A 24,800-nucleotide genomic window follows, 5' to 3' on the forward strand; every position below is an offset into this window, starting at 1 on the left:
CCTCCTGACACCTGCCCTTTGCATATTTGTAAGCATGAATGAGGTCACTCTCAGTCTCCTCCAAGTTCAAGAGCCCCAGCTCCCTCAGCCTTTCATCATAAGGGAGATGCTTCACTCCATCATCTTGATGGCCCTGTGCTGAACTCTCTCCAGCAGCTCCCTGTCCTTCTTGAACTGAGAAGCCCAGAACTGGACACAATATTCAAGACATGGACTCGTGAGGGCAGAGTAGAGGGCTGTAGTGATTTTACCTGGGCCAGGTTTTTTTTTGTAGCAGGGGGGCTACAGGGGTGGCTTCTTTAATCAAAAAGTTACCAGAAGCTTCCCATGTAGCTCATAGGGTTAGGGCCAGTCAATTCTAAGCTGGACCCTGCACCTGACCCAGGCCTGGCCAATTAGTGATGGAGGTAACACCTCTGTGAATAACATTTCAACCGAAGAGACTCTCATCTTATTTTCTCCCCTTCCCTGGCTTGCTGAGAAGGTGGGTGATAGAGCAGTGTAGTGGGCACCTGGTATCCAGTCAGGGTCAAACCACCACAAGGGGGAGGAGAACCTCTCTCCACCTACTGCCCACAGCCCTTCTCATACACCCCAGGATGCCATTGGCCTTCTTGGCCATGAGGGCACATTGCTAGCTCATGGTCATCCTGCTGCCCAGGTCCCTTTCCCCTACACTACTCTCTAAGAATTCATTCCCCAACCAGCACTGGTATATGGGGTTATTCTTTCCCAGATGTAAGACTCTAAACTTGTCCTTGTTGAATTTCATTAGATTTCTCCTCACCCAACTCTCCAACCTGTCCAGGTCTCTTTGAACACAGCCTGCTGGTGTGTCAGCCACTCCCCCCAGATTAGTATCATCAGCAAACCTGCTGACAGTGCCCTCTGTTCCTCCATTAAGGTCATTAATAAATATATTGAACAGTACTGGTCTCAGCACCAACCCCTGAGGGACTCCACTAGACACAGGCCTCCAACTAGACCCTGCCCCACTGATCACCACTCTCTGACTTCTTCCCTTCAGCCAGTTAACAATCCATCTCACTACCTGATCATCCAGCCCACACTTTCTCGGTTTTACTGCCAGGATGCTGTGGGAGACGGTGTCAAGTGCTTTACTGAAATCACAAGATAAACCACATCCACTGTGCTACCACCAGCTCTCCACCTGGTTACATCTTCATAAAAGGCTCTCAGGTTGGTCAAACATGACTTCCCCTTGGTAAAGCCATGTTGACTGCTCCTAATGACCCCTGTGTCCTTCAAATACCTGGAGACAGCACCCAGGATAAGTTGTTCCATCACCTGTCCAGGGATGGAGGTGAGCCTGACAGGTCTGGAGTTACTCAACTCCTCCTTTTTACCCTTTTTGAATACTGGAGTGACAATTGCTTTCCTACAGTTTTCAGGCACCTCTCCTGTTCTCCATGACTTACTGAAGATGATGGAGAGTGATCTAGAAATGACTTCCACTAGATCCCTCAGTACCCATGGGTGCATCCCATCGAGGCCCATGGATTTATGTACATCCAGATTGCTCAATTGGATCCTTAACCTAGTCCTCAACAACCAAACAAAACTCCTCCTTTAACCTGACTTCCTCTGGAGTCTGGGACTCCTGAAGACAGAGGCAAAGAAGGCGTTCAGCATTGCTGCCTCCTCTGTATCCTCTGTCACCAGGGTACCCGTCTCATTCAACAGTGGGTTTACATTGCCTGTGGTGTTAGTTCTGTCCTCAATGTATTTGAAGAAACCTTTTTTGTTGTACTTGATCTCCCTTGCAAGGTACAACTCCAATGAGGCTTTAGCTTCCTTAGTTACCTCCCTACATCTTCTGACAACTTATATTTATCCTAAATGTCCATCCCTTCCTTCCATGATCTATAGACTCACTTCCATGACTTTGCCAGCAGCTCCTTGTTTAACCATGCGAGTCTCCTGGCTCCCTTGCTTGATTTCCTACCTGCTGCGATGCTCTGATCCTGAGCTTGGAAAAAGTGATCCTTGAATATAGAATGACTATGTTGGGCCCCTTTACCTTCTAGTACTCTGTCCCATGGGATGTCCCCTAGCAATTGCTTGGAAAGGCCAAAGTTGGCCCTGTTAAAGTCCAGTGATTTGATCCTGCTTGGTATTCTGTTGCTACCACACAAATCCTGAACTCCACCATCTCGTGGTCACTGCTTAAATATTTCCATGTCAATACCAGTGAATTCAGGTTGTCTTAATTTGCAGCTGTCTCAGTCTTTTTTTCCCAGTAGCTCTAAACAAAAGAATGAGTTAAATCTATCCATAATACTGTAAGCTGTTCATTAATTGCTGCATATTTTATTCTACCATTGAACCATACTGGCCCAGCCTGAAGGAAAATTATGAACTGCTGGGGTCTTTGCTCAAGGAACCAAAACCAGAGATATGGAAGTTTTTCCTAGTCTCCTTTTCTGTCATAGTTTGCCATACTCTATTTATCTTTCTTTCTTTTCCCTGCTTCCATCTCCTTTCTTTTACAGGCTCTTGAAATTTTAACAGACTTTCTGGTTACTCCCAGATGACCTGTCCATTTTTTATGCTGTTCTTGTCACGATTCGTCTGTATGAGAAAGAATGTAGGAGGAAAAAATGCAAAAAGATGTTTTAGTTTTACTGTCTTTCCTCTCCTAGCTCTGAGAGTGTGTCCAACTCATTCAGACTGGTGCTCTTGGTGGAGAGAAGACTTCTCCATATCATAGGTTTTCTGAGAGCTGAGGGTCATTGAGTCCTTCATGTCTCTGTGAAGTGGGTAAATAGGCTGTGAAATCTGCTTAATCTGTTGTGCTGAGCCTTGCATTGCAGATCACAATAAATCACATAGAACCAAATAGAGTTTCTTCCCCCTGCTTTAATATTTATTTAGTAGTGAATTTTTGATAGGGTGGACTTTCACTTGACATCCTGAGAGTGCCAGGTGGGCAAAAGCAGGGAAGGGATAAACTTAGAGGAATGGATGAAACTTGGGGAAGAAAAAGAGGAAAGATTGGAGCAGAAAAAGGGATTTGGAAAGGGAGAGGAGAACAGAGAGGCAAAAGTCACTGCAGCATCTTTGTCTGAAGATGAGTTTCTCAGATAATAGTAGCTTAGTGCAGTTCCCTGCCCTTGCAGCAGTGAACAGTTCACACACAGCAGGGAAGCAAATAAGCCCAAGGAAAAGTTTTTGACCCAAAGGTACTTGTACCCTTCCAGAGTTCATTTCTCACATCTAGCCTTTCCAGCAAAACAAATAAGTTATTCAGTGATTTGTCAGATAGATTTGCAAAAAAAAATAGGAAACTATGGTAGTAGTCCAAAATCCATAACTACACTCTGGTGCTGTGTGTGACTGAGAGAAAGGATTTGTCGTGGTTTAAGCCCATGTGTCAGCCAAGCCCCATGCAGCCGCTTGCTCACTCCTCTCCTCCCACCCCCAACCCCCAGGATGGGGAGGAGAATAAGGAAAAAAAAAGAAAAAGGAAAACTTGTATGTTGAGATAAGAACAGTTTAATAGTAGAATTGAAATAAAAGTAAATCACATAGAATAATAATAGTAGTGAAAAAGAAGAGAACAAAAAGAGACAGAGATAAAACAACCCAAGACAGACAAGTGATGCCCAATGTAGTTGCTGATTGATGCCTGAGCAGTGATCTACCCCTCCAAACCAGCTTCCCCAGTTTATATACTGGGCATGACGTCCTATGGTATGGCATATATCCTTTTGGCTATTTGGGATCCGCTGTCCTGGCTGTGCTCCCTGCCAGCTGCTTGTGTACCCCTTTGATGGCAGAGCATGTGAGACTGAGAAGTCCTGGACTTAGGATAAGCATCACTTACCAACAACTAAAACATCAGTGTGTTATCAACATTATTCTCACACTAAATCCAAAACACAGCACTGTACCAGCTGCTAGGAAGAAAATTAACTCTATCCCAGCTGAAACCAGGACAGAGTTGGAGAGTTACTAAGGAGAGACAAATATCATTGACTAGATAGAGATGGTGCACAGAGATAGATGCTTCAGATAGATGACAAGCATTAGATGGACTAGATATATAGTTAACATTAAAGAGATGGATACTGTAAGAACACATGGGGAGATACCTTTTACAGACATGCTGTGAATAGATCTTGCAGGAGGAGGGATATTGTTAGACAGACACTGTCTGGGAAAAATTGGTAAGGCAAGAAGTAATACTTCAGCTAGGCACAAAAAGATTGATTCTGTTGATAAATAAATTCTATAAATAAATACTACAGGAAGATATTTCAGTAGTCTGCCATCTATGAATATTTGACACACACATCTAAGAAACTGCATAGTGCCTCATCCAAAATAAACATAACCCACCAGCTACTAGAGATGTGTGTGACTGTTTAAACATTTAAGAGTTTGTTAACAGCTGCAGCAAAACCAGCAATTTATCACCTGATTCAAAGCTCATTTCACCCTGATAGACACATCATTGATGGCCTGTCAGCAGCGTGGCAGAAAAGGCCAGGACAGCAGGTAGACTGTGCTCAAGTAACACTGGATGCTTGAATGGGAAAATACTGTGTCTGGATTTCAGAACTGGAAACGGGCCACATGCTGGGTACAAGCTTCCCATCTTATATCTGAGCTTACCAAGGAGTGCCACATTTCAGAATACTTTCCACCACTCTGTTGTACTGGTCCAAGCCTGACTTTGTGGGCTTGTCCATTCCACGCTGCTGTTGTAACTCCACAAGCCTCTGAGGAAGCTCCATTCGCAGCTCTCCTCAGCTGCCTTATTGACCTCAGCAAGCAGCTGCAAGACTCTTCTACTGAGGGTCCTGGCAGCAGTACTGAACATCTTGTTCTCCTGTAGTAGGCTTTGAGCAAGAGCTGCCAACTACACAGAGGCCTGTTCCCGCTGAGGCTGAGAGGCTCACTCCTACCCCTGGCAGATGTTGCACAAGTTGAGAGCCTTTCCAGGGAGACAGATGCTGTTGTGTTTCATGTGGGCAGCTGAGCTGTGTGGACTGCTGGAGCAGAGTGTCTGAGGAGTGAATGTACTTTCATACTTTACATCTTCCCACTCTGTGTTTGCCCTATCTCATGTCAGGCCTCTCCTGAACCTTACAGAGTGCCCTTTTCTTTGCTGTGATCTAGACTGAGGTTTTCAGTATTTCAAATGAATGGAACAGTAGCTAGTACTGTTTTATTCACCTCCACAAACCACCTTTCTACCCTATGCTTTAACAGGATCTCTCCTGTTGTTGTATGCTTAGCCACACATCAGGGTTATTAATTCTGGAGCTATCAGTCTCTGTTTAGCACATGTTACCACACTGCTCTTGAAGCAGAAAGTTCCTTCTTGGGGTTCTGGCAGGTATCCTCCAGGCTACTGCTAATGCTGCTCGTCCAGCACATTGCACCTGTGCTCTGAACCTTCTGTGAGTTTATGATGCACTTCAGAGTCATTCTGGCATATGCCAGAGTTGGTTTGCTCAGCTCATTTCCTCTGTGACTTGAACACACAGGTTCACAATGATGGAAAGACAAGCACATTAACCTCTGCTCATCTCCTACAGCACCTCCTCCCCACTACATTTAATGCTTTAAAACAGTCCTAATGACAAACTGATTTAAATTCTTGCTGTCACAGGCTTTAAATCAGGTGTATGTTTATAAACCATTTGATCTAAAGCATACTCTTGAAGTCTCACAGAAAGAGCTCCACAAACTGTCTCTTATCTTGCTATAGATGCTGCCTTCAGGTCCCAAGTACTAGTTTGTGAGGAGAAGAGGTTATTAGATATATATGGCTTCAAACACCAAATTAAGTTGGAAATTAGCAGTGAATGATCATTCATTTCAAGTAAAGATGCTTAACATTATCATGAGAAAATCAAGTGCTTTGTGTGATAGGTGTCAATTGAGTCTTGTTCAGGAAGTTATCCAAGGGTATTTGGGCATGGCATGCTGGGAAAGTGATTAAAATCCTGTCAGTCTGAGTGAGAATAGTATTTCTGGTTTTCCTCTCTTCCCTTCATTTCCATCTTTCCTAGCAGACAGTTTCTATCTCTAAGGATGTATCTTATAATAATAATAATTGCTTGTTATCAGTGGATATTTTCCAGTACAGCAAAGATATCTAAATCCAAAGTCTCCAACAGAGGAAATTGATAGGTCTGAGTTTAAGGAGTGTTAGGTTAATCCATCTCAAAGGAGACCCTTTGTAAGAAGTGAAGTGTTAGGCATTTCCTTGACTGTAGGGTGTAGCGTGGGAGAAGAGTGTGACAAGCTTCTGAGGTGGTAGATTTTAAAAGCAATAAGGGAATGGATAGCTCAGAAAACTTTCCTTGATTGTCTCTCCATAGTCTTCTCTTTCATGAGAAATGTCTAGAACAGCATAAGAAGGCAAAAGGAAGTATCTCTCTCAACCTAGAGCTGTTGGCCTCTGGTGTAGGATTCTCATCCATCCTCACAGATCTTTGGACTTACAATTTACCTATTTTGCTTAATGAATTAATCCTTAGCAGCTTTGGTTTATATGACCCTGATTGTGTGGATGTATTTAATGCTGGGTTTTTTTCTCCTAAACTCATAGGAGACATTGACAGTAAATATGTGTCAGAGAAAGGCAATGAGCACGTTCTGTGTTGTCTTTTGCTGAGACCTGTTTCCAGGAGCATAGCTGAAAAAGTCTTCCTAAGGAATACTCTGCGTCAGTGTATACAGCCCCTCTGATCTTTCTTTGCCACTTCCAAGCCTTATACTTTCCCAGAACCACACAAACAGACACCACTCTTCCAGAAGCATCTGCAATTTGTACTGTGCCTTTCCATAGTGACCACCTATGAAGTATAGCATATAAGGGTGATGTGAAAACTGCCACAGCCTCTCACTGCTGTTACAATTATCATCCAGTGATTGTCATTGCACAGTAATCCTTACTAGCAAACCAAGCAATATTCTGAGAATTAAGAATTGGAGACCTAGGACTTGCACCTTTGCCAAGTTTTGACACAGGGCATATTTCTTACATTTTTCATCCCTTCGAATTATTGCCCTGGCTCTTCACTGAATTTAGAATTATTCCCTTTCTGTTCTAAAAATGACAAGATTTAAAGCAGTGTTGTTCCCTGCCTCAGAAATGGATGCAAAGTTAGTGATGAGTGATGCTATTCAGAAGTTCAGCTGCCCAGCTGGGACGTGCTAGTGCAGCACCACGCACACCAGCAGACCTCTCCTTATAAATCAGGCTGCTTCCCTTTTCAGGAAGCAGTATGGGGTGCTTCAGCCTGCAAAGCTGGTATGTAAAGTAAATGCATTGTTATTTAAAAGTGATTCATATTGTTTGGGAAGCCCAGAAAGGTAAGCTGATTGGTGGGTAAGCAATGGAGTGTAATAGCCCTGAGAAAACTGCTGTATAATAACAGCTTTGATTCCTTGCAGGATAAAACTTCATAATGTTGCCATTCTTCCTGTACCTTTCATGTGTACAGCACTTCATATACAGTAAGTGTATTACTTTGTCTACTGGACTGATAGCTGGTCTGATCCTCCTGGGCTTTGCCTGTGAGAAGTATGAAGTTTTCAAACAAAGTTTTAGGCTTAAGGTAACATCTAAATTATAGATTTCTGAAATCACCTTGGCAGTGTTTCTTGATGGTCTTCTTTTTGAGCTGAGCTGATAACCCACCTTACCTCGGAGATGCTTTGTTTCTCCTTGATACTGAATTGCCTGTATCATGCATCATTAAATCTGACACAATTTATTGTCAAGTTGGCTGTGCAGAAAAAGAGAAAGTCCAGCATAAGCCTGGCAAACTCAGGGTGAAGTCAGCAGCAGTGTGACTTGGCTACACCAGCTTTACCATACTATTATCTCCACCATTCCAAGAGCCTTCAGTAGCATACAGTGGTTTTTTAAAGGGTTTTGTATTACTGATGCTAGAAATGTTATAATGGGGATACCTATGTGAAGCTGGTGCAGCAAAAGGGTCTATGGGGAAAACAATGCCACCATGATCGGATGGAGAAGAACAGAGATTCTACCACAGCACACAGCAGTCAGGAAACCTTATATGCAGTCATGAATATAACCTTCCCAAATGCATCCCCTCTGTAAAGTCTGTTTGTATATTCTGGCACTTGGATTGTGCTCTTTATAGATGGCAAATATCATTTTTGTGGGCTTTCTCAGTGCCTTGGGGGCAAATTCATGAGCCAGAACAGCTCACAATCTGGTCTTTTCTTGATATTTCAGTTCCTGGAAGACAGAATCCACCATGAGGAGAGCAGACGTCACTTTATTTTGGCGCAATAAGCAGTTTCCTGAAGCAAGGAGACAAGATGAGGAGCTAGGAAAACAGAAATACAAAGGCAAATGCCAGGAAATACAAAGTTTCCTGACTAATGAGGTTTTCATGTCCACTGGAACCAGTATGCACAAGTCCTTAGCCTTTGCTACCTCAAACTGGATGGCTGGTTTCTTCTACTAGACAGGCTAGTTGGACAGATTAAAATCAGAGGCCAGACTGGGTACAGAAATTCTGGCAGCTTGTGACAGTTTCTTTCCCATCTGAATAATTTCCTCTTTGGTTTTATGACTTCAGTTGTTTTCAGTAGTTCAAGAATTACAGTGTTTCTCTTTGAAATATGACCTGGCAGCTAATCCTCAATATTACAAGCACTCCTCTCTCCTCCTGATGTCAGCAGGAGTCCTCACCATTCCTCCAGCTAAACTCTTCATTCCTGCCTGGCAAAAGCATAACACTCACTTCTTTCCCTAATGGATCTGGAAACTTGCTGTTTTCTTTATTGAAGCCTTAGTTTGGACCAGACTCACCAAGGTTATTAAGCCTCTATTTCCTTGCTGCTTCAGTAGAGAGAAAGATGCTTACGTAGAAGAGGTAATTAAACAGCTTTGCACCCTTGTTCATGCTAGATAGATGATGGAAAGCTTCAGACACAGCCTGGCTCTGCTACTATGCCATAAGCTTGGCAGCCAAATAAAGTGGTGGAGCCTTCTGTGTCCATGTTATTAGGGAACTGAGGCAAAGAGAGAAAAGCAATGTGCTCAAAGTGACTGTGAACCCACTGAATGTAGAACCCATATCTTTCAAACCCAAGTGTTTTAATCTTATGATTTAACTTCCCCCTGATGCACAGTCTGGCATAGCTTTTCAGGCACTTACTCTGCACACAAGAGCTGACCCTTTATCATTTTTGGTTGTAAATCAGAGTGTGACATTAAATGCTCAAGGTGGTTCTCTAGGAAGTGATTGTTTCATTGCTCTGCAAGCTGTGCTCTAATTTGTCCCATCCATCCAAATGCATGTCTTGTTTTGATTAAATGAAGACTTTTGTCAGTTTATGTTGCTTGAGCTTTCACTCAGAATATGCCTGTTTCTGTAATGTGTTAGTATTCTTTTAAGAGTTTTAGAGGGAATTTATATATGCATCCATAAATGTAGAGAAGTAAGAAAACGTGTTTGCAAGTTTCAGGTAAAACACACAGAACATTTTGGCAGGCATTTGAAAATTGATTTTTATAAAATATTCAGGAAATACTCATGTTAACAGTGATTTTAACAATTGTTCCCTGCTGGGAACTGATAGATGCTACAACCTACAAATGGATTCGTTTGAAAACAGCATCTCCCTGTATTACAAGTGGGACATTATTAAATACCCACAATAGAAACACAGAAGACTATTAGAAGGTCTTATGTACAATAAAAAACAATGGCAACTTTTGTCACTGCCTAGGTCAGAGGAAATGGTTACTGTTTTTCCTTTTTCCTCTCTTTACTGGAAGTCATGTGCTCGTGCCTGGTAGGTCCTTCAGGTGTGAAGAATCCCTTTAAACCCTGTTTGAGTTCTGAAGTAGGATGAATGTGGTACTTGATATCTGTGTCAGCCCTTCATGCCTATCGTTTCTCTTGCATGCTAAACCACTGAAATTCATCCTTGCAATTCCTGACAGATAAATTTTAGGAGGCAGGGAGAGCATGATGAAATATTTGCTATTCTTCATGAAACATCTGGCAGGGCTTCGACAAGATCAAGGAATTAACAAGAGTTGCCATTTATATGCTGTAGCCAATATTTTTTTGTTGTCCTTAATGGAGTCCAAATCATATGCAAATCAGCCTCATAATGAGCGAGGTTAAGCAAGGTTTTGGATTTGGTTCCATATGGTGTTAAAAACACAACTGATCAGAATGTTTTGAAATATATTGAACAAGAGTGTTTGGATTTGTTTTATCTGAATCTCATTATGTCTGAGAGAAGATTTAGGATGAGGACAGAGGCTGAAGTTTTGACCTGGACCTGTTATCGGTTATCTATGTTCACACGTATTTCATCAGATGTTTCTACTATAAACTCCACTTGCTTTAAGGGTAAGATAGATTTCTTTGACCTTGCCTTCTCTGCCTTTTATTCTTATGGCTAAACAGACAGAGAAACACTCTCCCACTCTCCTAATTATGAAATTGAGTAAGCATGTTTGTTCTCCACAGGAGAGAATGAGAACAAAAGTTGGATATCAACCTCAGAACTTTTTACAGTACGGGAAGTTTCTCAGACTAGTTATGATGAACATCCTAGAATGAAATGCATAACTTTTAGGGGGATTATGATTTTGCAGATTTGTGTTGGATTTATTTCAAGAAACCTGTTATAATGTAGGACCTTATAGAGATGAAGGTACTTTGAGAGGTCATTATGTTGAGTGATGTCTGACAGCTGGCACCTCTTAGATTTCAGAGCTTTGCCATCACGTTGGCTTTAAATTAATTGTTTTCAGTATGCTCCAGAAACCCTTTTCTGCAACCCTTAAGAGGAGATTTGCCTCAAGGCTTTCCTTAAAAGAAGAATTCAGTGATAAACCCCAGAGAGTATCATACCCTCTCCTTTCTCTGGACACTCCAGAACCAGAATCATTCTTTTTACCAGAGCTCAATACTTCTAGTTCTGATCATTGTTTACTCATTTCAAGACACGTGACTGTGAGAGTGAAAAGAGCTATGCAGATGGGTTCAGACTGTTTCTGAAACAGTCATTCCTTACTTTAAAAAGTACAAGAGGAGTTCATGTAGAACAGGAATACATCCATATTTTCTTACTGAGAATCCTAAATCTTAACTTTTCCCACACAGTCTGGCTTTTAACTTTTAGTTTAAGCTCTCAAATAGCTGATAATAACACTTTGTGTTTTAGACAACTGTTTCTGGCTGTCTGTTGACCATCCTAATACATGTCAAGTCCTACCCAGATGGTCTAAGTTCTCATTTTGGTGACCTGCTTCTTTTTCAACACTCATCTGAAGACTTAGAGTCAAAGAACTAGTTTCCCTGGTCAGTAGCCAGCTCTTTCCCTGAGGTTGCTTCCATTTGTATGCAATAGCATCAAGGTTCAGTGGTCGCCTATCATTACTTCTCAGATAGCTTGAGGAGTATCTCCTGAGACCTCCTATATCTTGTAATGACAATTGTGCTCTGAATAAATTGCAAACCATGTAGTTGTGTTGATGTACAGGTATGTGTCTGAGTGTATACATACATACAGATATGTGTATCTATTATTTGTCTATTTGCATGAAAAGACAGATAAGGGATGATGATCTACTTTGTGTGCTTATACAGATATATACATACACACAAACATATGTACATATCTATGATAGACAGATGTTTTTGAGTGGTTATCAGCTAAAAATAGACTTTCAAGAAGAAAAGCTAGTAACCAGGAAGTTTCTTTCTCCTCCAAGGGGTATAGTGATTGGAATTTAGTTATTTACAGAAGTTCTTAGTTCAGTCAGGTAATTAGATGTCTATCTGTCATCTGGTGTGCAAGCAAGTATTTGTATGTATAGTTATCTGACCCCAAAAATGCACTGTGCATAATACAGATATGTAACTAAAATACAGTCTAGACATGTCTTGGCTATCTTAAAACATTTTGCTTTCAAAATCCCAAATCCTTTAAGTCTTTCAGAGAGAACTAAGGGATATATACAGATGGAATTTTGATTTTTGAAATTAAATGTGTAGAACCAATTACAAAACTTGGATGAAGTCAGTAGAATTATATGAAACAGCACCAAGGGAAATAAGAACCCAGGAGAACCTGCATGCCTCTACATTATTTGTCCTCATCAGTACAAATTTTCAGCATCTAAAGTAAAAGCTTTCCACATTTCTTTCCCTCCTGCAGTGACAATGTCCCAATTACTGGAAGCACCCTAAAGCAGTTACAAGGATTCCAATAATCTTCCTGTATTATTGTGCCTGGACTGCTAAGTGTCATCAATAATGTGATTATCATCTTGAGAAGAAAATGTTTGAGATAGAGACACTGTGAGAAAAGCTCCCAAACATTTTCAAAATGATATTTTCAGCAACTCTTACATTATTCAGAGTCCTAATGAGTTCCAGTAGTCTTAGTAAATACCTTCCCACACAGGGAGACTTCACTGCTCATATTTCCACAGGAAACTGAAACTGCAGAAAGCCAAAATTTTATCTGGTTTGGAAACATTTATTTTGATTCTTGAGCTCAAGACTAAATTCAGGCCATTGACAGTGCTGTCTGGTGGATGGATGTTATCCCAGCTATTGTATGTCACCTACCTTTTATTTCCTGTGTTTATGTCCCATTTTTAATGACTACAAGAAGACCACAACGGATTAGATTTTAAATCATTTACTGTTAGTTGCTTCGTTGGAGCTGGCCATAAATTTTTGTTTAGCATAAGACTCCAACATCTAGCCAAAGGTAGCAAAACATATCAGTGAGGTGTCTCACAGGTACTCATTAGATAAGAACCCCTAATTCATTTCAACAGTAAACATGGTTTGGGCTGCCTGTGTGCTGGTCCAGAGCTGATGCTATGTGATATTGTTCCTTCAAATAAACACCAAGTTTTATTGCACTGTAGATCTAAAAAGCAAGTTCAGGACTATGCTTTCACAAGACATTCTTAACTCAGTCTCCCAACAGTGACAGAATATATCATGATTCTTCTTGTAAATGTCATCAACTTGTTTAAAATTTGTGTTCCAGGGCTGAATTCTGGTGTCTATGACTTAACTGGACTGATGATCTTAAAGGACTTTTCCAAATGAAGTGATTCTATGATTCTGTGACTTTGGCTCAAATCTCGAGGACGTAGTGGTGCAGATATAGGAAATCAGGTCTCAAGTTTCCTTCAGGGACATGTCCTGTCACCAAGGAATTCACACAGAAGCCAGTGCTGGATGCCAGTTTTAGGTGAATGAACAGTTTCCAGCTTGTGCAGGGTGGATGAACTTGTTTGGTGTGACTGAAATTTACCAGGATATACAATCTGTAGAGACATAGCCAGAGTTTGCCATGCTTATGCCCACACTTAGACTTGTCTGTAATTTCTCCCCATAGGTAATCAGAAACTTAACTCAGCACCCTGATTTAGCTTTTCAGTGCTGGTGGGGATGTAGCTGCTTTGTTCATGTCTGCCTTTCCAAGCAGCAGAATTATAAGGTCTTTAGTGTTTTGTCCAAGCCAGCTATTGAACTGTGTGAAAGAATGCATTATCACAAACCAAAGAGAATATAGAAGTTCACAAATCTATCTTAAAATACACACAGGATGATGTTTTCATGTGCTGAAATGTAAACTTATTAAAGAGAAAAAAAGAGACAAAACCTAAGAATGGTTGAAAGGTAAGAGGAAGAAACCTAGTTATCTTTGGGGTTTGCACTGCTCTCACAACTCCATTTCGTTGCTAACTTGTATCTGTTCAAGTCAGTCGGTTTTATTAATGCTTATAAGCCTACAGCTGTAAGAATGCCAAAGATGCAGTGTTAGCCCTGCACTGATATGTGGATTGGTTCTCCATCAGGAAGGAAATAATGATTGTTCATAAGAAAGAATCCACACCCTCTAGCTTCTCACCAGCTTTCCATCCTGCAAGTTTAAAGACCAGCTCATGTGAATTTCCTTAGCATTAGAAACGTGCCTCAATTTGAACTGAGATACCTGGAATCTAGGAAAGTCATATAATGCCAAGCTAGCTCCTTTTAAATGGGAGGAAAATGCCTGATTGTCCTCCATACAGCCTCATCTTCCACAGAAAGATGGAAGCTGTGCCAATGACATGGTGTAACTCAATTAAATGCAGTTCTTCATATTCATACAGGGCTTTTCAGTTTCCCAACCATGTGTAATGAGATTTGTGTACTCAACATCTTCTCTGCTCTTCTAGTAGGCATCAGTCATCTTCTCACCAAATAGGAGAATAGAAACAGTCATTCCTGAGCAGACTAAGAGGGTTACCAGATAGATGCAAGTAAAATGCTGTCCAGGGCTAAATTGTTGCAAGCCTGAATGAACATTAGGGGACAGTATTGGCCAGGAGTCAGCCTATTTCTTGTTCTTCACGCTCTCCCTTTATTTATTCCTTTCTCTCTTAATGATAAAGCCCCACTTGCTCCTTACTTATCTAACTGGTGCACCAGACATCCATTTTTAATCTGGCCAAATCAATTATAAATATTACAGACTACAAGTACCCTGGGAACTCCTGAAATTCTAATTAGTACGAGTCTTAGCAATGAATGACACCTTTCTCTTGGCTATTTGCAGCAGGAAGAAAAAAACCCACACCAACCTACACTCAAAACAAGACCAAACATCCCTCAGCCACAGCAAACAGAATTCAAGGCAGAGTTTAATTACGTTCATATTGTTCGTGAAAGGATGGGCTATGGTGGGCTGAAAGCCAGGGCACCTGGCATGGCCTTGGGCTTAGCACTCATTTTCTCAGGAGATGTTATAGGATGCAAAAGTCCTTGGCAAAGAGTCTTTGGAAAGGGAATTCTCATGAGAGCCTACAAAGTTCATTTTGTTATTGTTTACTGTGTAGCAACAAAGGAGGCGGATGCAACAGTTTTTTGAGCTGGAGCCATCTTGCATCAGTATGTAGCTGATCCCCTCCCTTGGTGACTAAATAGAGCCTTGTCTGGCTTGTCTCAGGCAGGAGAGGAAGCCAGGCCACTGTCTGGGGAGCTCCTGAGTTGCGGAGATGAAATTAGAAAGTCATTACAAGGTGTGCACCACACCTTGTAGCAAGGGAATCAAGACACAAAGGGCAGACTAAAGTCCTTCTTTCTTGGCATCTTGTTGCTGCAGTGTATTTCTTACAGGTGTAATTACCTCAAAGTATAATAGTTGTTTCATTTATGTCCTAAAATACTACTTTATGAAGCCATTAATGGGAGAATTGTACTCTGGGATAACTACAAATGCTGCTGCTTGAAGTTTCATTTTAGATTCATTACAAGACTTCAGAAGCAGTGTTCCTGTAAAATACTTTTAATAAAACATATAGATTCCTCAAAAGAAAAACTGTGCAAGACCACACACCCTTTTAGATTTGGTGACATAGGTGGAATTTCACTGTCAAAAAAACCCAGAAGGGCAAGGCAAGCCCTATTCCCTGAAGGGAAGGCAGCATATCTTTGAAACCTGCAGGCCAGTTAATTTACCAGCACATATATAACTGTTCATCCAATTGGTAAACCTTTGTTGGGAAAGAATGAGAGATTCCCCTTCTGCATAAGTGGTAACTGTGGTCAGGGAACTTGCTGGGGTCTCCAGTCCCTTCTTGAGTTGGATAAACATCACATCCTTCTTTCATACAGATGCTCCTGTAATTGCTGACAACTCATCCTGTTTAGGTCAGACATAAATCCTTTTCTCTGTTTTCTCACAGAGAAATGTCTGATATCTTGAAAAAAAATCAAGAAAGCCATTTCCTGCCTTATTTAGTCTATGAACTGTATCAGAGACGTGCTTGGCTCATTATATACGGCCACATTCCTGCCTTGGGCAGCTTCCAAAGGATTGAGACATATCATGATAGAGAGAAGGTTTAAGGAAAGGAGAAAATAAGGTTACAGTCAAGGTGATTATGCATCTACTGAGATGTTACTATTCACTGCAGAGGGAAGATGAAGACATGCTTGTTTCTTTGTTGATGCATTCTTCACATGAGTCTTTGGCATGTCCATGACCAGCAGTGGTCCCCAGACTTAGTGTTTTCCTCCTTTTTGTGTGAAACATTTAACCACCCACTCCCAGTTTTGCTCTGGAAAGACTGCAGCAAATTTCACAAGAGGAGCAATGTGGAAAAAAAAGTAAATGCTCCATTTCCTTCTCTAAAGCACTGCGACTGTGAGGCCTGTCAAGTGAAGGTCAAGCAGCAACCCTGAACAATAGTCACAGATTCCCTAAGAGGGACAGTTGTCAGTGCCTGTTCTTTCCAGCAGAAAACGTAAAACACGTTCTATTTTGAGCCAGTCAGTAGAATGCACAGAGTGAGTGACCTGCCACACGAGCAAAATGTGAGTGAAAACTCTCAAGAAATTACTTGGGAAAACTCTAGTTTTTCTCCATGACCTGGAACTGTATGTACAAATGAAAGAAAAATATGCATGGAAGAGAGATCACCAGTCATCACCATGTACAGCATGTAGCTATAGTTATCAACCACAACTACAGACTCTTACCTTATGTGCAGTTCAGCAGAACACCTGACTGTTGAAGTTTCTGTCCAGCTGTGACCTAACAGATCGGGGAGTTTGCTGGAAGCACCTGATGGAAATGTTTACAAGTCATACCAGATAGCTCCAGTTATGCTGACATATAAGGGGCAACTGGTCTCCTTTCTCCTTCTCATCATATGAAGTCAGAAAATACCCAGAGTTATTTTACAGAGTACCAAAGCTTGCTTGTTTTCCAAAACCAAGCAAACAAACACACACACCCACACAGAAAAGGAGAAATAATTAAGATCAAGTCATATCTCAATAAATATGCAAATTAAAAATCAAAACAAAGAAACTCTATTTATCACATCATAAAGTTGCAAATTGCTGTTGTGGCTCCCATCGGCTGGAATAGATGAGGGCTACGAGGCTGTAGGTTTTGAATTAATAGATCAACCAGCATGCATATGTGTTTTATGGTGATAACTAGAGGACTGTTGGCTGTAGATATACAACCAGCCTTCCCTCCCCCTCTTCTGTACTGCATTCACGTTCAGTGTTATTCATAGACTATATTTGTCTTGGAGTCCTCTAATGTAATGTCATTGGTTTTCCTCATTGTTTACCTTCTGTAAGACAACACCATTATTCTTTGGTAAATCTGTTTCATGTCCCCCGGGTTTTTTGTTTTTTCTTTTTGTTTTGTGGTTGCTTTTGTTTGTTGGTTTTTTTGATGGGAGAAATTCTTTTGCAGGTTTTAAAAATCAAATTAAAACCATAAACAAACAAACTAAAATACCAAGGTCCTACCCCTAACAAAAACCCCACAACTCTTTGTTGGCTAGGAAAGTAAACCACACCCTCTGCAATGGTGTGCAGTAGTCAAGATATTGACATTTGTGCTTATTACTGCATTTCACCATTTGCATTCTTTCCTAAAGGAGCTGCTCCTTGTGGAGAAGTGACATGCAATGACTTTGATGGCTCTGTTAGTGGGAGTTAGCTTGCTCCCACATGTCGCTCGCTGCCACCTCTCCTCTTTCAGAAGAACCTCTAACCAGCTTGTTTGAACCAGCCCATTCATATGGATTTGTTATGTGTTCTAAATGTCCCTGCAGCAGAAAGTGAATTATTGGTATGAAGAATTCCATATAGTAGAGGTGTAGCTGGTTTGTAGAGTTTGATAGTGTGATAAAGAGCCTTTCAACTTTTAAGTCACCAGTGATCACTGCCCATATTGGCAGTGAGAGGAAGTTGAGACTGTGAGGCTGTCGTGGTGCTTCTGTGCCAGCTGGGCCAAACCACGACAACAAGGAGCTGCTGGAGAGAGTTCAGCACAGGCCCATCAAGATGATGGAGTGGAGCATCTGCCTTGTGACAAAAGGCTGAGGGAGCTGCAGCTCTTTATCTTGGAGAAGAGGAGACTGAGGGGTGACCTCATTAGTGTTTACAAATGCATAAAGGGTGGGTGTCAGGAGGATGGAGCCAGGCTCTTCTCAGTGATGTTCAATGATAGGACAAGAGGCAATGGATACAGGCTGGAACAGAAGAGTTTCCAGAGGAATACAAGGAAGAATTTCTTCACCGTGAGGATAAGGGAACACTCAAAGGGACTGCCAGATCGGTTGTGGAGTCTCCTTCTCTGGAGAAATTCAAACCCCCCCTGGATGAGTTCCTGTGTGACCTACTCTAGGTGGTCCTGCTCTGGCATGGGGCTTGGACTAGATGATCTTTTGAGGTCCCTTCCAACCCTTGAGATTCTGTGATTCTAGACACATCTCACTTGTGAGGAACCTCTCCTTGCAGTATATCAGACCAAGCATTGAATTGTCATGGTCTTGTTGTTCTGCGTACTATGTATGTAGGCAACGTATACAAAGGTTTTTTGCATAAATATGCATATCCTGAAGGAAATGGCAGTTTTGAATGTTTTTTCTCTTTCATTTTCTATTTGTTGTCTTCCAGACGTTCCTTCCACAAGAAGTGCTTTCATGCTAAGAGTCTCTTTCTCCTTTATGTCAGAAATCTAGTCCTAAAAGCATCTATCAAAAAATTCAGAAGCTCCTCTGCTATTGAGTTTCCCAGCTATGTGTAACAATAAGGACTTTAAAAACCCTCCAACTATGCTGTTAATGCAAACATTTGACCTTCAGCTCCTGGACTGTAAACTGAATTGTTCCATCTGTAAAATATCAGAGAGTTGGGTGGCAGCTATGCTTTATCCTAATGGGATTAGCAGCTCTTCCCAAACCTAAAAGTGCGATATTGAAAGTAGGCATGCTCTGGTTCTTTTTGATTGCAAAGCTGCAAGAACTGAGTTTATAAATGAAAAATCTGGTTCCCCTGAGTTTAGTCAGCTTTGAGCATTATCATAGGCATTTGGTATCATGGTAATTCATGCTGTGGCTGTATATGAAAAACAACAAGGAAAAGAAACCAAACCCACTGGTCAGACTCAGTAGAGACCACTGCTTGTTGCTGGTTGTGCTCAGAGAATTGACCTGATTTGTTTGTTTTGTTCCATGTCACATACTCAAGTTCAGTGCGAGCTCTTCCTGACCCAGATTTCTGAGCACACTGAAGTGGAGCCAGAAGCTGTAAAAGTGCATAATTATTCTTTTATTTATTTTTAAGCTGTACAGCTCTATTAAGCTTTCAGAGAATCCTTTATACCCAGCCTTTGAAGTAAACTAAGCCAGAGATCAGCCAGAGAAGGAGAAGTCTGTTGACACTACTTGTTTCTGCTTGCAGAGTCTGTATACAGTTAAGATCTGGAGTCTCAAAGCTAGGAAAATCTTACGCCTTTTTTTGGAGTGCAGAAGAGAGAAGGGATCAATACATCCAAAAGCAATACTTTACACCTTTGGTATGTTCTGAAACCTCAGATGCTGGCACTGCTGTGAAACAGCTGAGAGCTGGAAGATTATTCCTGTTACTGACATGTAAATGAGCAGACCACACATTAAAGCTGTGTATGCTCCATCTGCCAAGCCATTCGTTCTTCCTGACTTGGGACAAATTAGAAGCTCTGGCCCAGAGGTGGAAGATTATTATTCCTTTCCCAGTACCCCAAAGCAATACATTCCCCTGCTTTGTATCTGATTGAAAACATTGACCTGGAGGTGAAAAGCACAGTATCTGTCCCTGTGATTCATGCAGACACTGATCCAGGCAGCATTGAAACCACAGGCTTTTTTCTGGTCTCAGAAAATGACCCAGCTGCCTTCCTCAGCTAAGGGCCAAGTGGGAACGGGACATCTAGGTAGGAGAAAGACCCAATTTCCCCGAGTCATCTAGTCTGGTGGTCACAATTCTGCCATAAATATTACATTAGGCTAACTTAATGAAATATGTATTGACAGTGGACATGTGAAGAAAGCCCATGATTGTTCCTGTAAGTAAATGGCAGGAGGCTAAGGTGGTGTCACCTACCCTTCTGAGAGCCAGATGACATAGCTGTAACATCTGTTTAGAGTCTCTCTTCGTCCATTCAGACTTGTCTCTGAATTTTGCCCTTCCTCAGGAAGTCATGCTGTCAAAGCCTTGACATACTCCTTCCAAAACACAACTACTCCAGGGTATTTCTGCCCTCCTTGGAGCCAGTGTGCTTGAAGACCCAAGACCTTCCGTTTTCTGTGTGCATGGCCTCTTGTAAGCAGTGCTCTGACCTTGCATAGAAAAGGAGGAAAAGATACCAAAGCACTTCAACCACCTGGATGAAATAGGTCTCACACTAAATGTGGAACTACAAGGAAGTGGATGATGATTAAACAGCAACCTTTTTGAAAATGAATACCCCCTCCTCTAGTATATCTTCTTGTAAATGCCTCAAGGTGTTGTGAGTATATAAAGCACTGTTTCCATATAAGCAATAGCAATAATAGTGATAACAATACAATACATTTCTCCTGGGGAGTGGGTAAGTATCACTCTTCATTTTACAGGTGGTGAAACAGATACAAAGACTTACAGCATCTTGCTTAGTGCCATCTCATGCCTTCTTAGCAGAGCCAGGATTGAATACAGGAAAGGCATTTCCCTGTTGCTTGCTCTTACCCCTTGAGAACACATATTCCTTTGATGACATCCAGTCTCTCTTGTGATTTTTCTGCAGAAGGTGCAGCAACAGCAGCCTGGAGACTGATGATGAACCTCCTTGTGTGGAAGAAATCGATTATAACACTGACAGTTGCTCTGATGGTGAAGAGGACTTCACAGAACTTGACCAAGAGATCCAAGAGTGCCTTTCATGGGTGGAAGGAGAGACAGAAGATGAGGCAGTGATCACAGGACAGACATGCAGCTCCAAGGCTCTCAGGGGGCTCTACATTTCTAGCCAACCAGCTTCCAACAGTACCTCTCTGCGTTCAACAGCAGTTGAGGTATACAGTGGCTTTGAGAGCAGCCCTGTGTGAACAAGGATTTGTCTTGCAGAGCAGCAAACCAATGAATTATCGCTCACACTTGCCTCTTTGCCAGCTTCAGCATCCTTCCCAGATGTGTTGCTCCAGTTCTGAAACTGACTGTATTATTGTGTAATTTGTATACATACAAATATACTGAGACTGACCCCTTATGCTTCGGACACAAGGCAGAGGGAGGGGCCACCAACACAGATGGTTCTATATGAGAACATCATCCATTCCTAAACGTAATCCCCAGTTGCACAGCTGCCTGTAGTATGTGGTTTCTTATAGACTGACCTGAGGAATGGTATTCTGAGACCAAGGAACCAGAGATGAGTCTCCTTTTCCTAGTTTAGGCTTATATTATGGGAAGAAGCCTTTGCCTGGAAGAGTGACAGTTACTGATGCTTTTGGCCAGAGCTCTCTGTTGCCATTCATTTCTCTGGAGCTGTAGAGCATGTATCTGATTTCTGTCTGATCAGAATTTTTATGTATTCAACAGATTGTGTCAGGCTGTGCATGCTTCTGAGCTGGTCACATCTCAGCAACAGTGTGGGAAATCCAGTGTGCCGGTGTAAGGGAAGCACCAGTGACAATACAGAGTGGTCATCTGGAAACCTGGGCTAAATTCATCTCTCTGCTGTGCTACAATCAACTAGTACAGCACAATCTCTATTGAGTCACTTCATGCTTGAACTGATGGGCCCAAGTGCAGAATTTGTTTCACAGATGCTGTGAAATTGTATTTTCTCTGTGAGACATCCTTCCAGCTAAAAGAATACAGATATAACAGTTCATCTTGGGGAACTAGAGCTACTATTTAAAGCTACTTAAGAGTGAGAGGACTTTGGGGCATTCTAAGGAGAAAAACATGTTCTCTTGAGGCAGTTGGGGGCTTCCCAGAATTTTGTCAATAGATTAGTGATGGTGACAATATCCAAGAGTGAATTTAGCCCAAGAATCACTCCAGTGACTGATTATTCTTTGTTAGCTTTGTTTATTTTGATTATTCTTTGTTAGCTAACAGGACCCCATTGTGCCAGACACTAATATAGTAGAAGATTTTACCAGTAGGTTATACGTAGGACATGTTCTAGCAGTTAGAACAGCCAGAACAACTTCTCCTTTGATCTTAATTCCTGAGAATCCAACACAGACTGAGAACCCACGTGTGTTCCTGATATCCCCCAAGCTTGAAGCCCACATCTCTACATCTCACACCTGACATGGCCTGAACTTCTCACGTCTCAGACTCTGCTGCTGCAAATGGACAGTGGCCTTGAACTCAAATGGAATTAACTGCACAATGCAAGAGGCTCCCAACTCTGTCACTGCTTTATGAGACTCAAGGAGAATGATGAATGTATAGTGTGTCGCAGCATTACAGCCTACAAGGTCTCTATTGCCAGTGATGATGATGACGGTGATCAATATTAATGTTACTATTTATGCATGACTAAAAGCACCGTGTCATCTGCTCATCTTTATTCTGTTTGTGGAGAGAATTCCTGGTGCAGAATGAGGTTTTCTGTGATGCATTGCTGAACACCTCTCCCCAGACTACCTTGACATATTTTCCAGCAGGAGCTTGCTTTTTGGAGAAATAGCTTCTCTCTATCCTGCTGAGTTTTCAGTATCCAGGTGCTTTAAAGTCTTCAGCAGCACATAAGAGTTCTCTGTGTCTCTAGCTCTCACTTTACAATGTTTCTCAAAAGACAGGCAGCTTGGGTCCTTAGAAGTTGAGCCTCTTAGACCGAATTAATTCATTAGGTATGGTATGTGTCTCTGTACAGATGTCCCGTTCTGCTTGCTTTAGTGTGCAGCTTGTTGCACACAATACTGAATTTTCATAAAATGTTGGCTCACAGGAACAGATATGAAAGAGGTAAAGCAGGTGTTTCCATTATAATAGTTTGTATAACATTGCTTCAAAGCTTAGTAATAAAAAGTGAAGTATGTGCATAGTTAACTTCAAAATCCAACATCCGTATGCACGACAAAAAACTCACACTGTGCGAGGGCCAGACTGCAGCATACACAGGTCATTCAGCACATCCTCAGAAGACAAGGCAAAATATACCCTTGCACATATATGTGTCTGTAGATGTCCATGTATACATTCAGAGCTGCTTTTCTCTCCCACATTGCATTCTGTACCGACAACACCTGAACGATGCTTACCTAGGCTTGGCAGTGGTACACCTCATTGTGAAGGAAACAAAAAAATCTTCTTAAATTAGCTTTTTTCTTAATGAGACACCAATATTTTGGCTACAAATACTACAGGCTGGTCCAAGCCTTCTGTGTCTTTCATTCTGAGTTTCTCAAGGTAGGGAGAATTCAGTTCAGTGGGAAAACTCTGCCCTAGTTGTGATTCATTGATTTAATAGACTGCGGGAGAGTTGTCCTCATATAATAGCAGTGAAGATGTAGCTCCCACGAGTGCTTGGAGTCAAAGGTATGTAAGCAGTACCAGCATTTCTTATATCGCTATGTAAGTGCTGCAAGAGGCTGAGAGATGGCAAAGGCCTTCAGGGTGTTTTCAGTGTCTGGGATCCAAGTGCAGCAGCAAAGTGTCCATACACACAGACCACACCTGCTCAAATGCTGCTGTGCAATATGAAAAGCCCGGCCAGATCTTCTTTCTGGCACCTTCCCTTACCTCTGCTTGTGTCAGCAAGCATGAAGATACTGCAGAAGGCAACAGCAAGACAACACCCCCCCTAGCCCAAGGGTGCTCAACTTGTGGCTGAGAAGGTGGGAGCAGATACAGCAAGAGGACTGAGTGACCAACCAGTTCAGAATGGCACCTGGAAGCCTCCATCAGAACGAGTTTTGTGAGTTGCCTCATTCCTTCCAGGAACTCCCACTCTGCCCTGGTAAGGCCACATCTAGAGTACTGTGTCCAGTTTTGGGCTCCCCAGTTCAAGAGTGATAGAGAACTTCTGGAGAGTCCAGTGGAAGGCTACAAACATGATGAGGGGATTGGAACATCTCTCATGAGGAAAGGCTGCGAGACCTGTGTAGCCTGGAAAAGACTGAGGGTGGACCTCACCCACACTTAAAAATACCTTAAGGGTGGATGATGCAAGGATAGGGCCAGTCTTTTTTTCTATGGTACCCAATGACAAGACATGGGGTAATGTGCTTAAGTTGGAACACAGGAAGTTCCACTCAAATGTAAGGATAAACTTCTTTGGTGTTCAGGTGAGGGAGCCCTGGCACAGGCTGCCCAGGGAGGGTGTGGAGTCTCTTCCTCTGGAGGTTTCCAAAGCTGCCTGGACATCCTCCTGTGTGACCTGATCGAGGTGAATCTGATTTAGCAGGGAGTTGGGTGGATGATCTTTAGAGGTCCCTTCCAACCCCCACTATTCTGTGATTCTAAGGGAAACAGATGCTCTCCTTCTTTTGACAGACCTGTAGAGGTCAGGAGAGGGTTGCTCCAGCCTGCACTGCTCTCTCTGCCATTAAAATTCTCCCTGAGTCATGGTAATTAAGCAGAACTAGGCTCTGCACAGAGGAACGGAAGTGCATTGACTTTAATAAAACAGAGTGTAAAACAACTTTAGATTAACTCCAGCCTTGTTTATTCTTGCACACTTGTAATTCTGGTTTGGTATTTCCCCAGTGAATGGAGCCGTTGTCCCCCGCGCTAAAGCACGTCACCTCACTTCACGCTGCTAAGTGCTGAGCAGCGAGGCCAGTGCCTTTTCTGGCTGTCACTAGCTAATCCCAAAGAATTTGGAAACAGCAGAAGAAGAAAGGGAGGGAGGAGAGGGAAGTCACTCTGCTCCCCACCGTTGCCATTCCTCAAGAGTCAGCAAGGCTGTACCGGTGAGACCCAAGCCAAATATATCCGTAATGGCCAGAAGAAACG

General features: G+C 42.1%; 1 protein-coding gene across 1 annotated transcript in view; it reads left to right on the forward strand.

Annotated features, from left to right (window-relative positions):
* The window catches only part of AGBL1 (AGBL carboxypeptidase 1), a 272,145-nt gene extending 250,907 nt beyond the window's left edge, over nucleotides 1-21,238 (forward strand). Inside the window, exon 23 of the mRNA XM_061999859.1 lies at nucleotides 20,632-21,238. Coding sequence (XP_061855843.1) covers nucleotides 20,632-20,932 — 301 coding nt within the window. The 3' untranslated portion in view covers nucleotides 20,933-21,238. The remainder of the gene's footprint in view (nucleotides 1-20,631) is intronic.
* Nucleotides 21,239-24,800: the final 3,562 nt, after the last annotated feature.

The sequence above is a fragment of the Colius striatus genome, chromosome 7 (genome assembly GCF_028858725.1).
Source record: "Colius striatus isolate bColStr4 chromosome 7, bColStr4.1.hap1, whole genome shotgun sequence".
NCBI classification, from domain to species: Eukaryota; Metazoa; Chordata; class Aves; order Coliiformes; family Coliidae; genus Colius; species Colius striatus.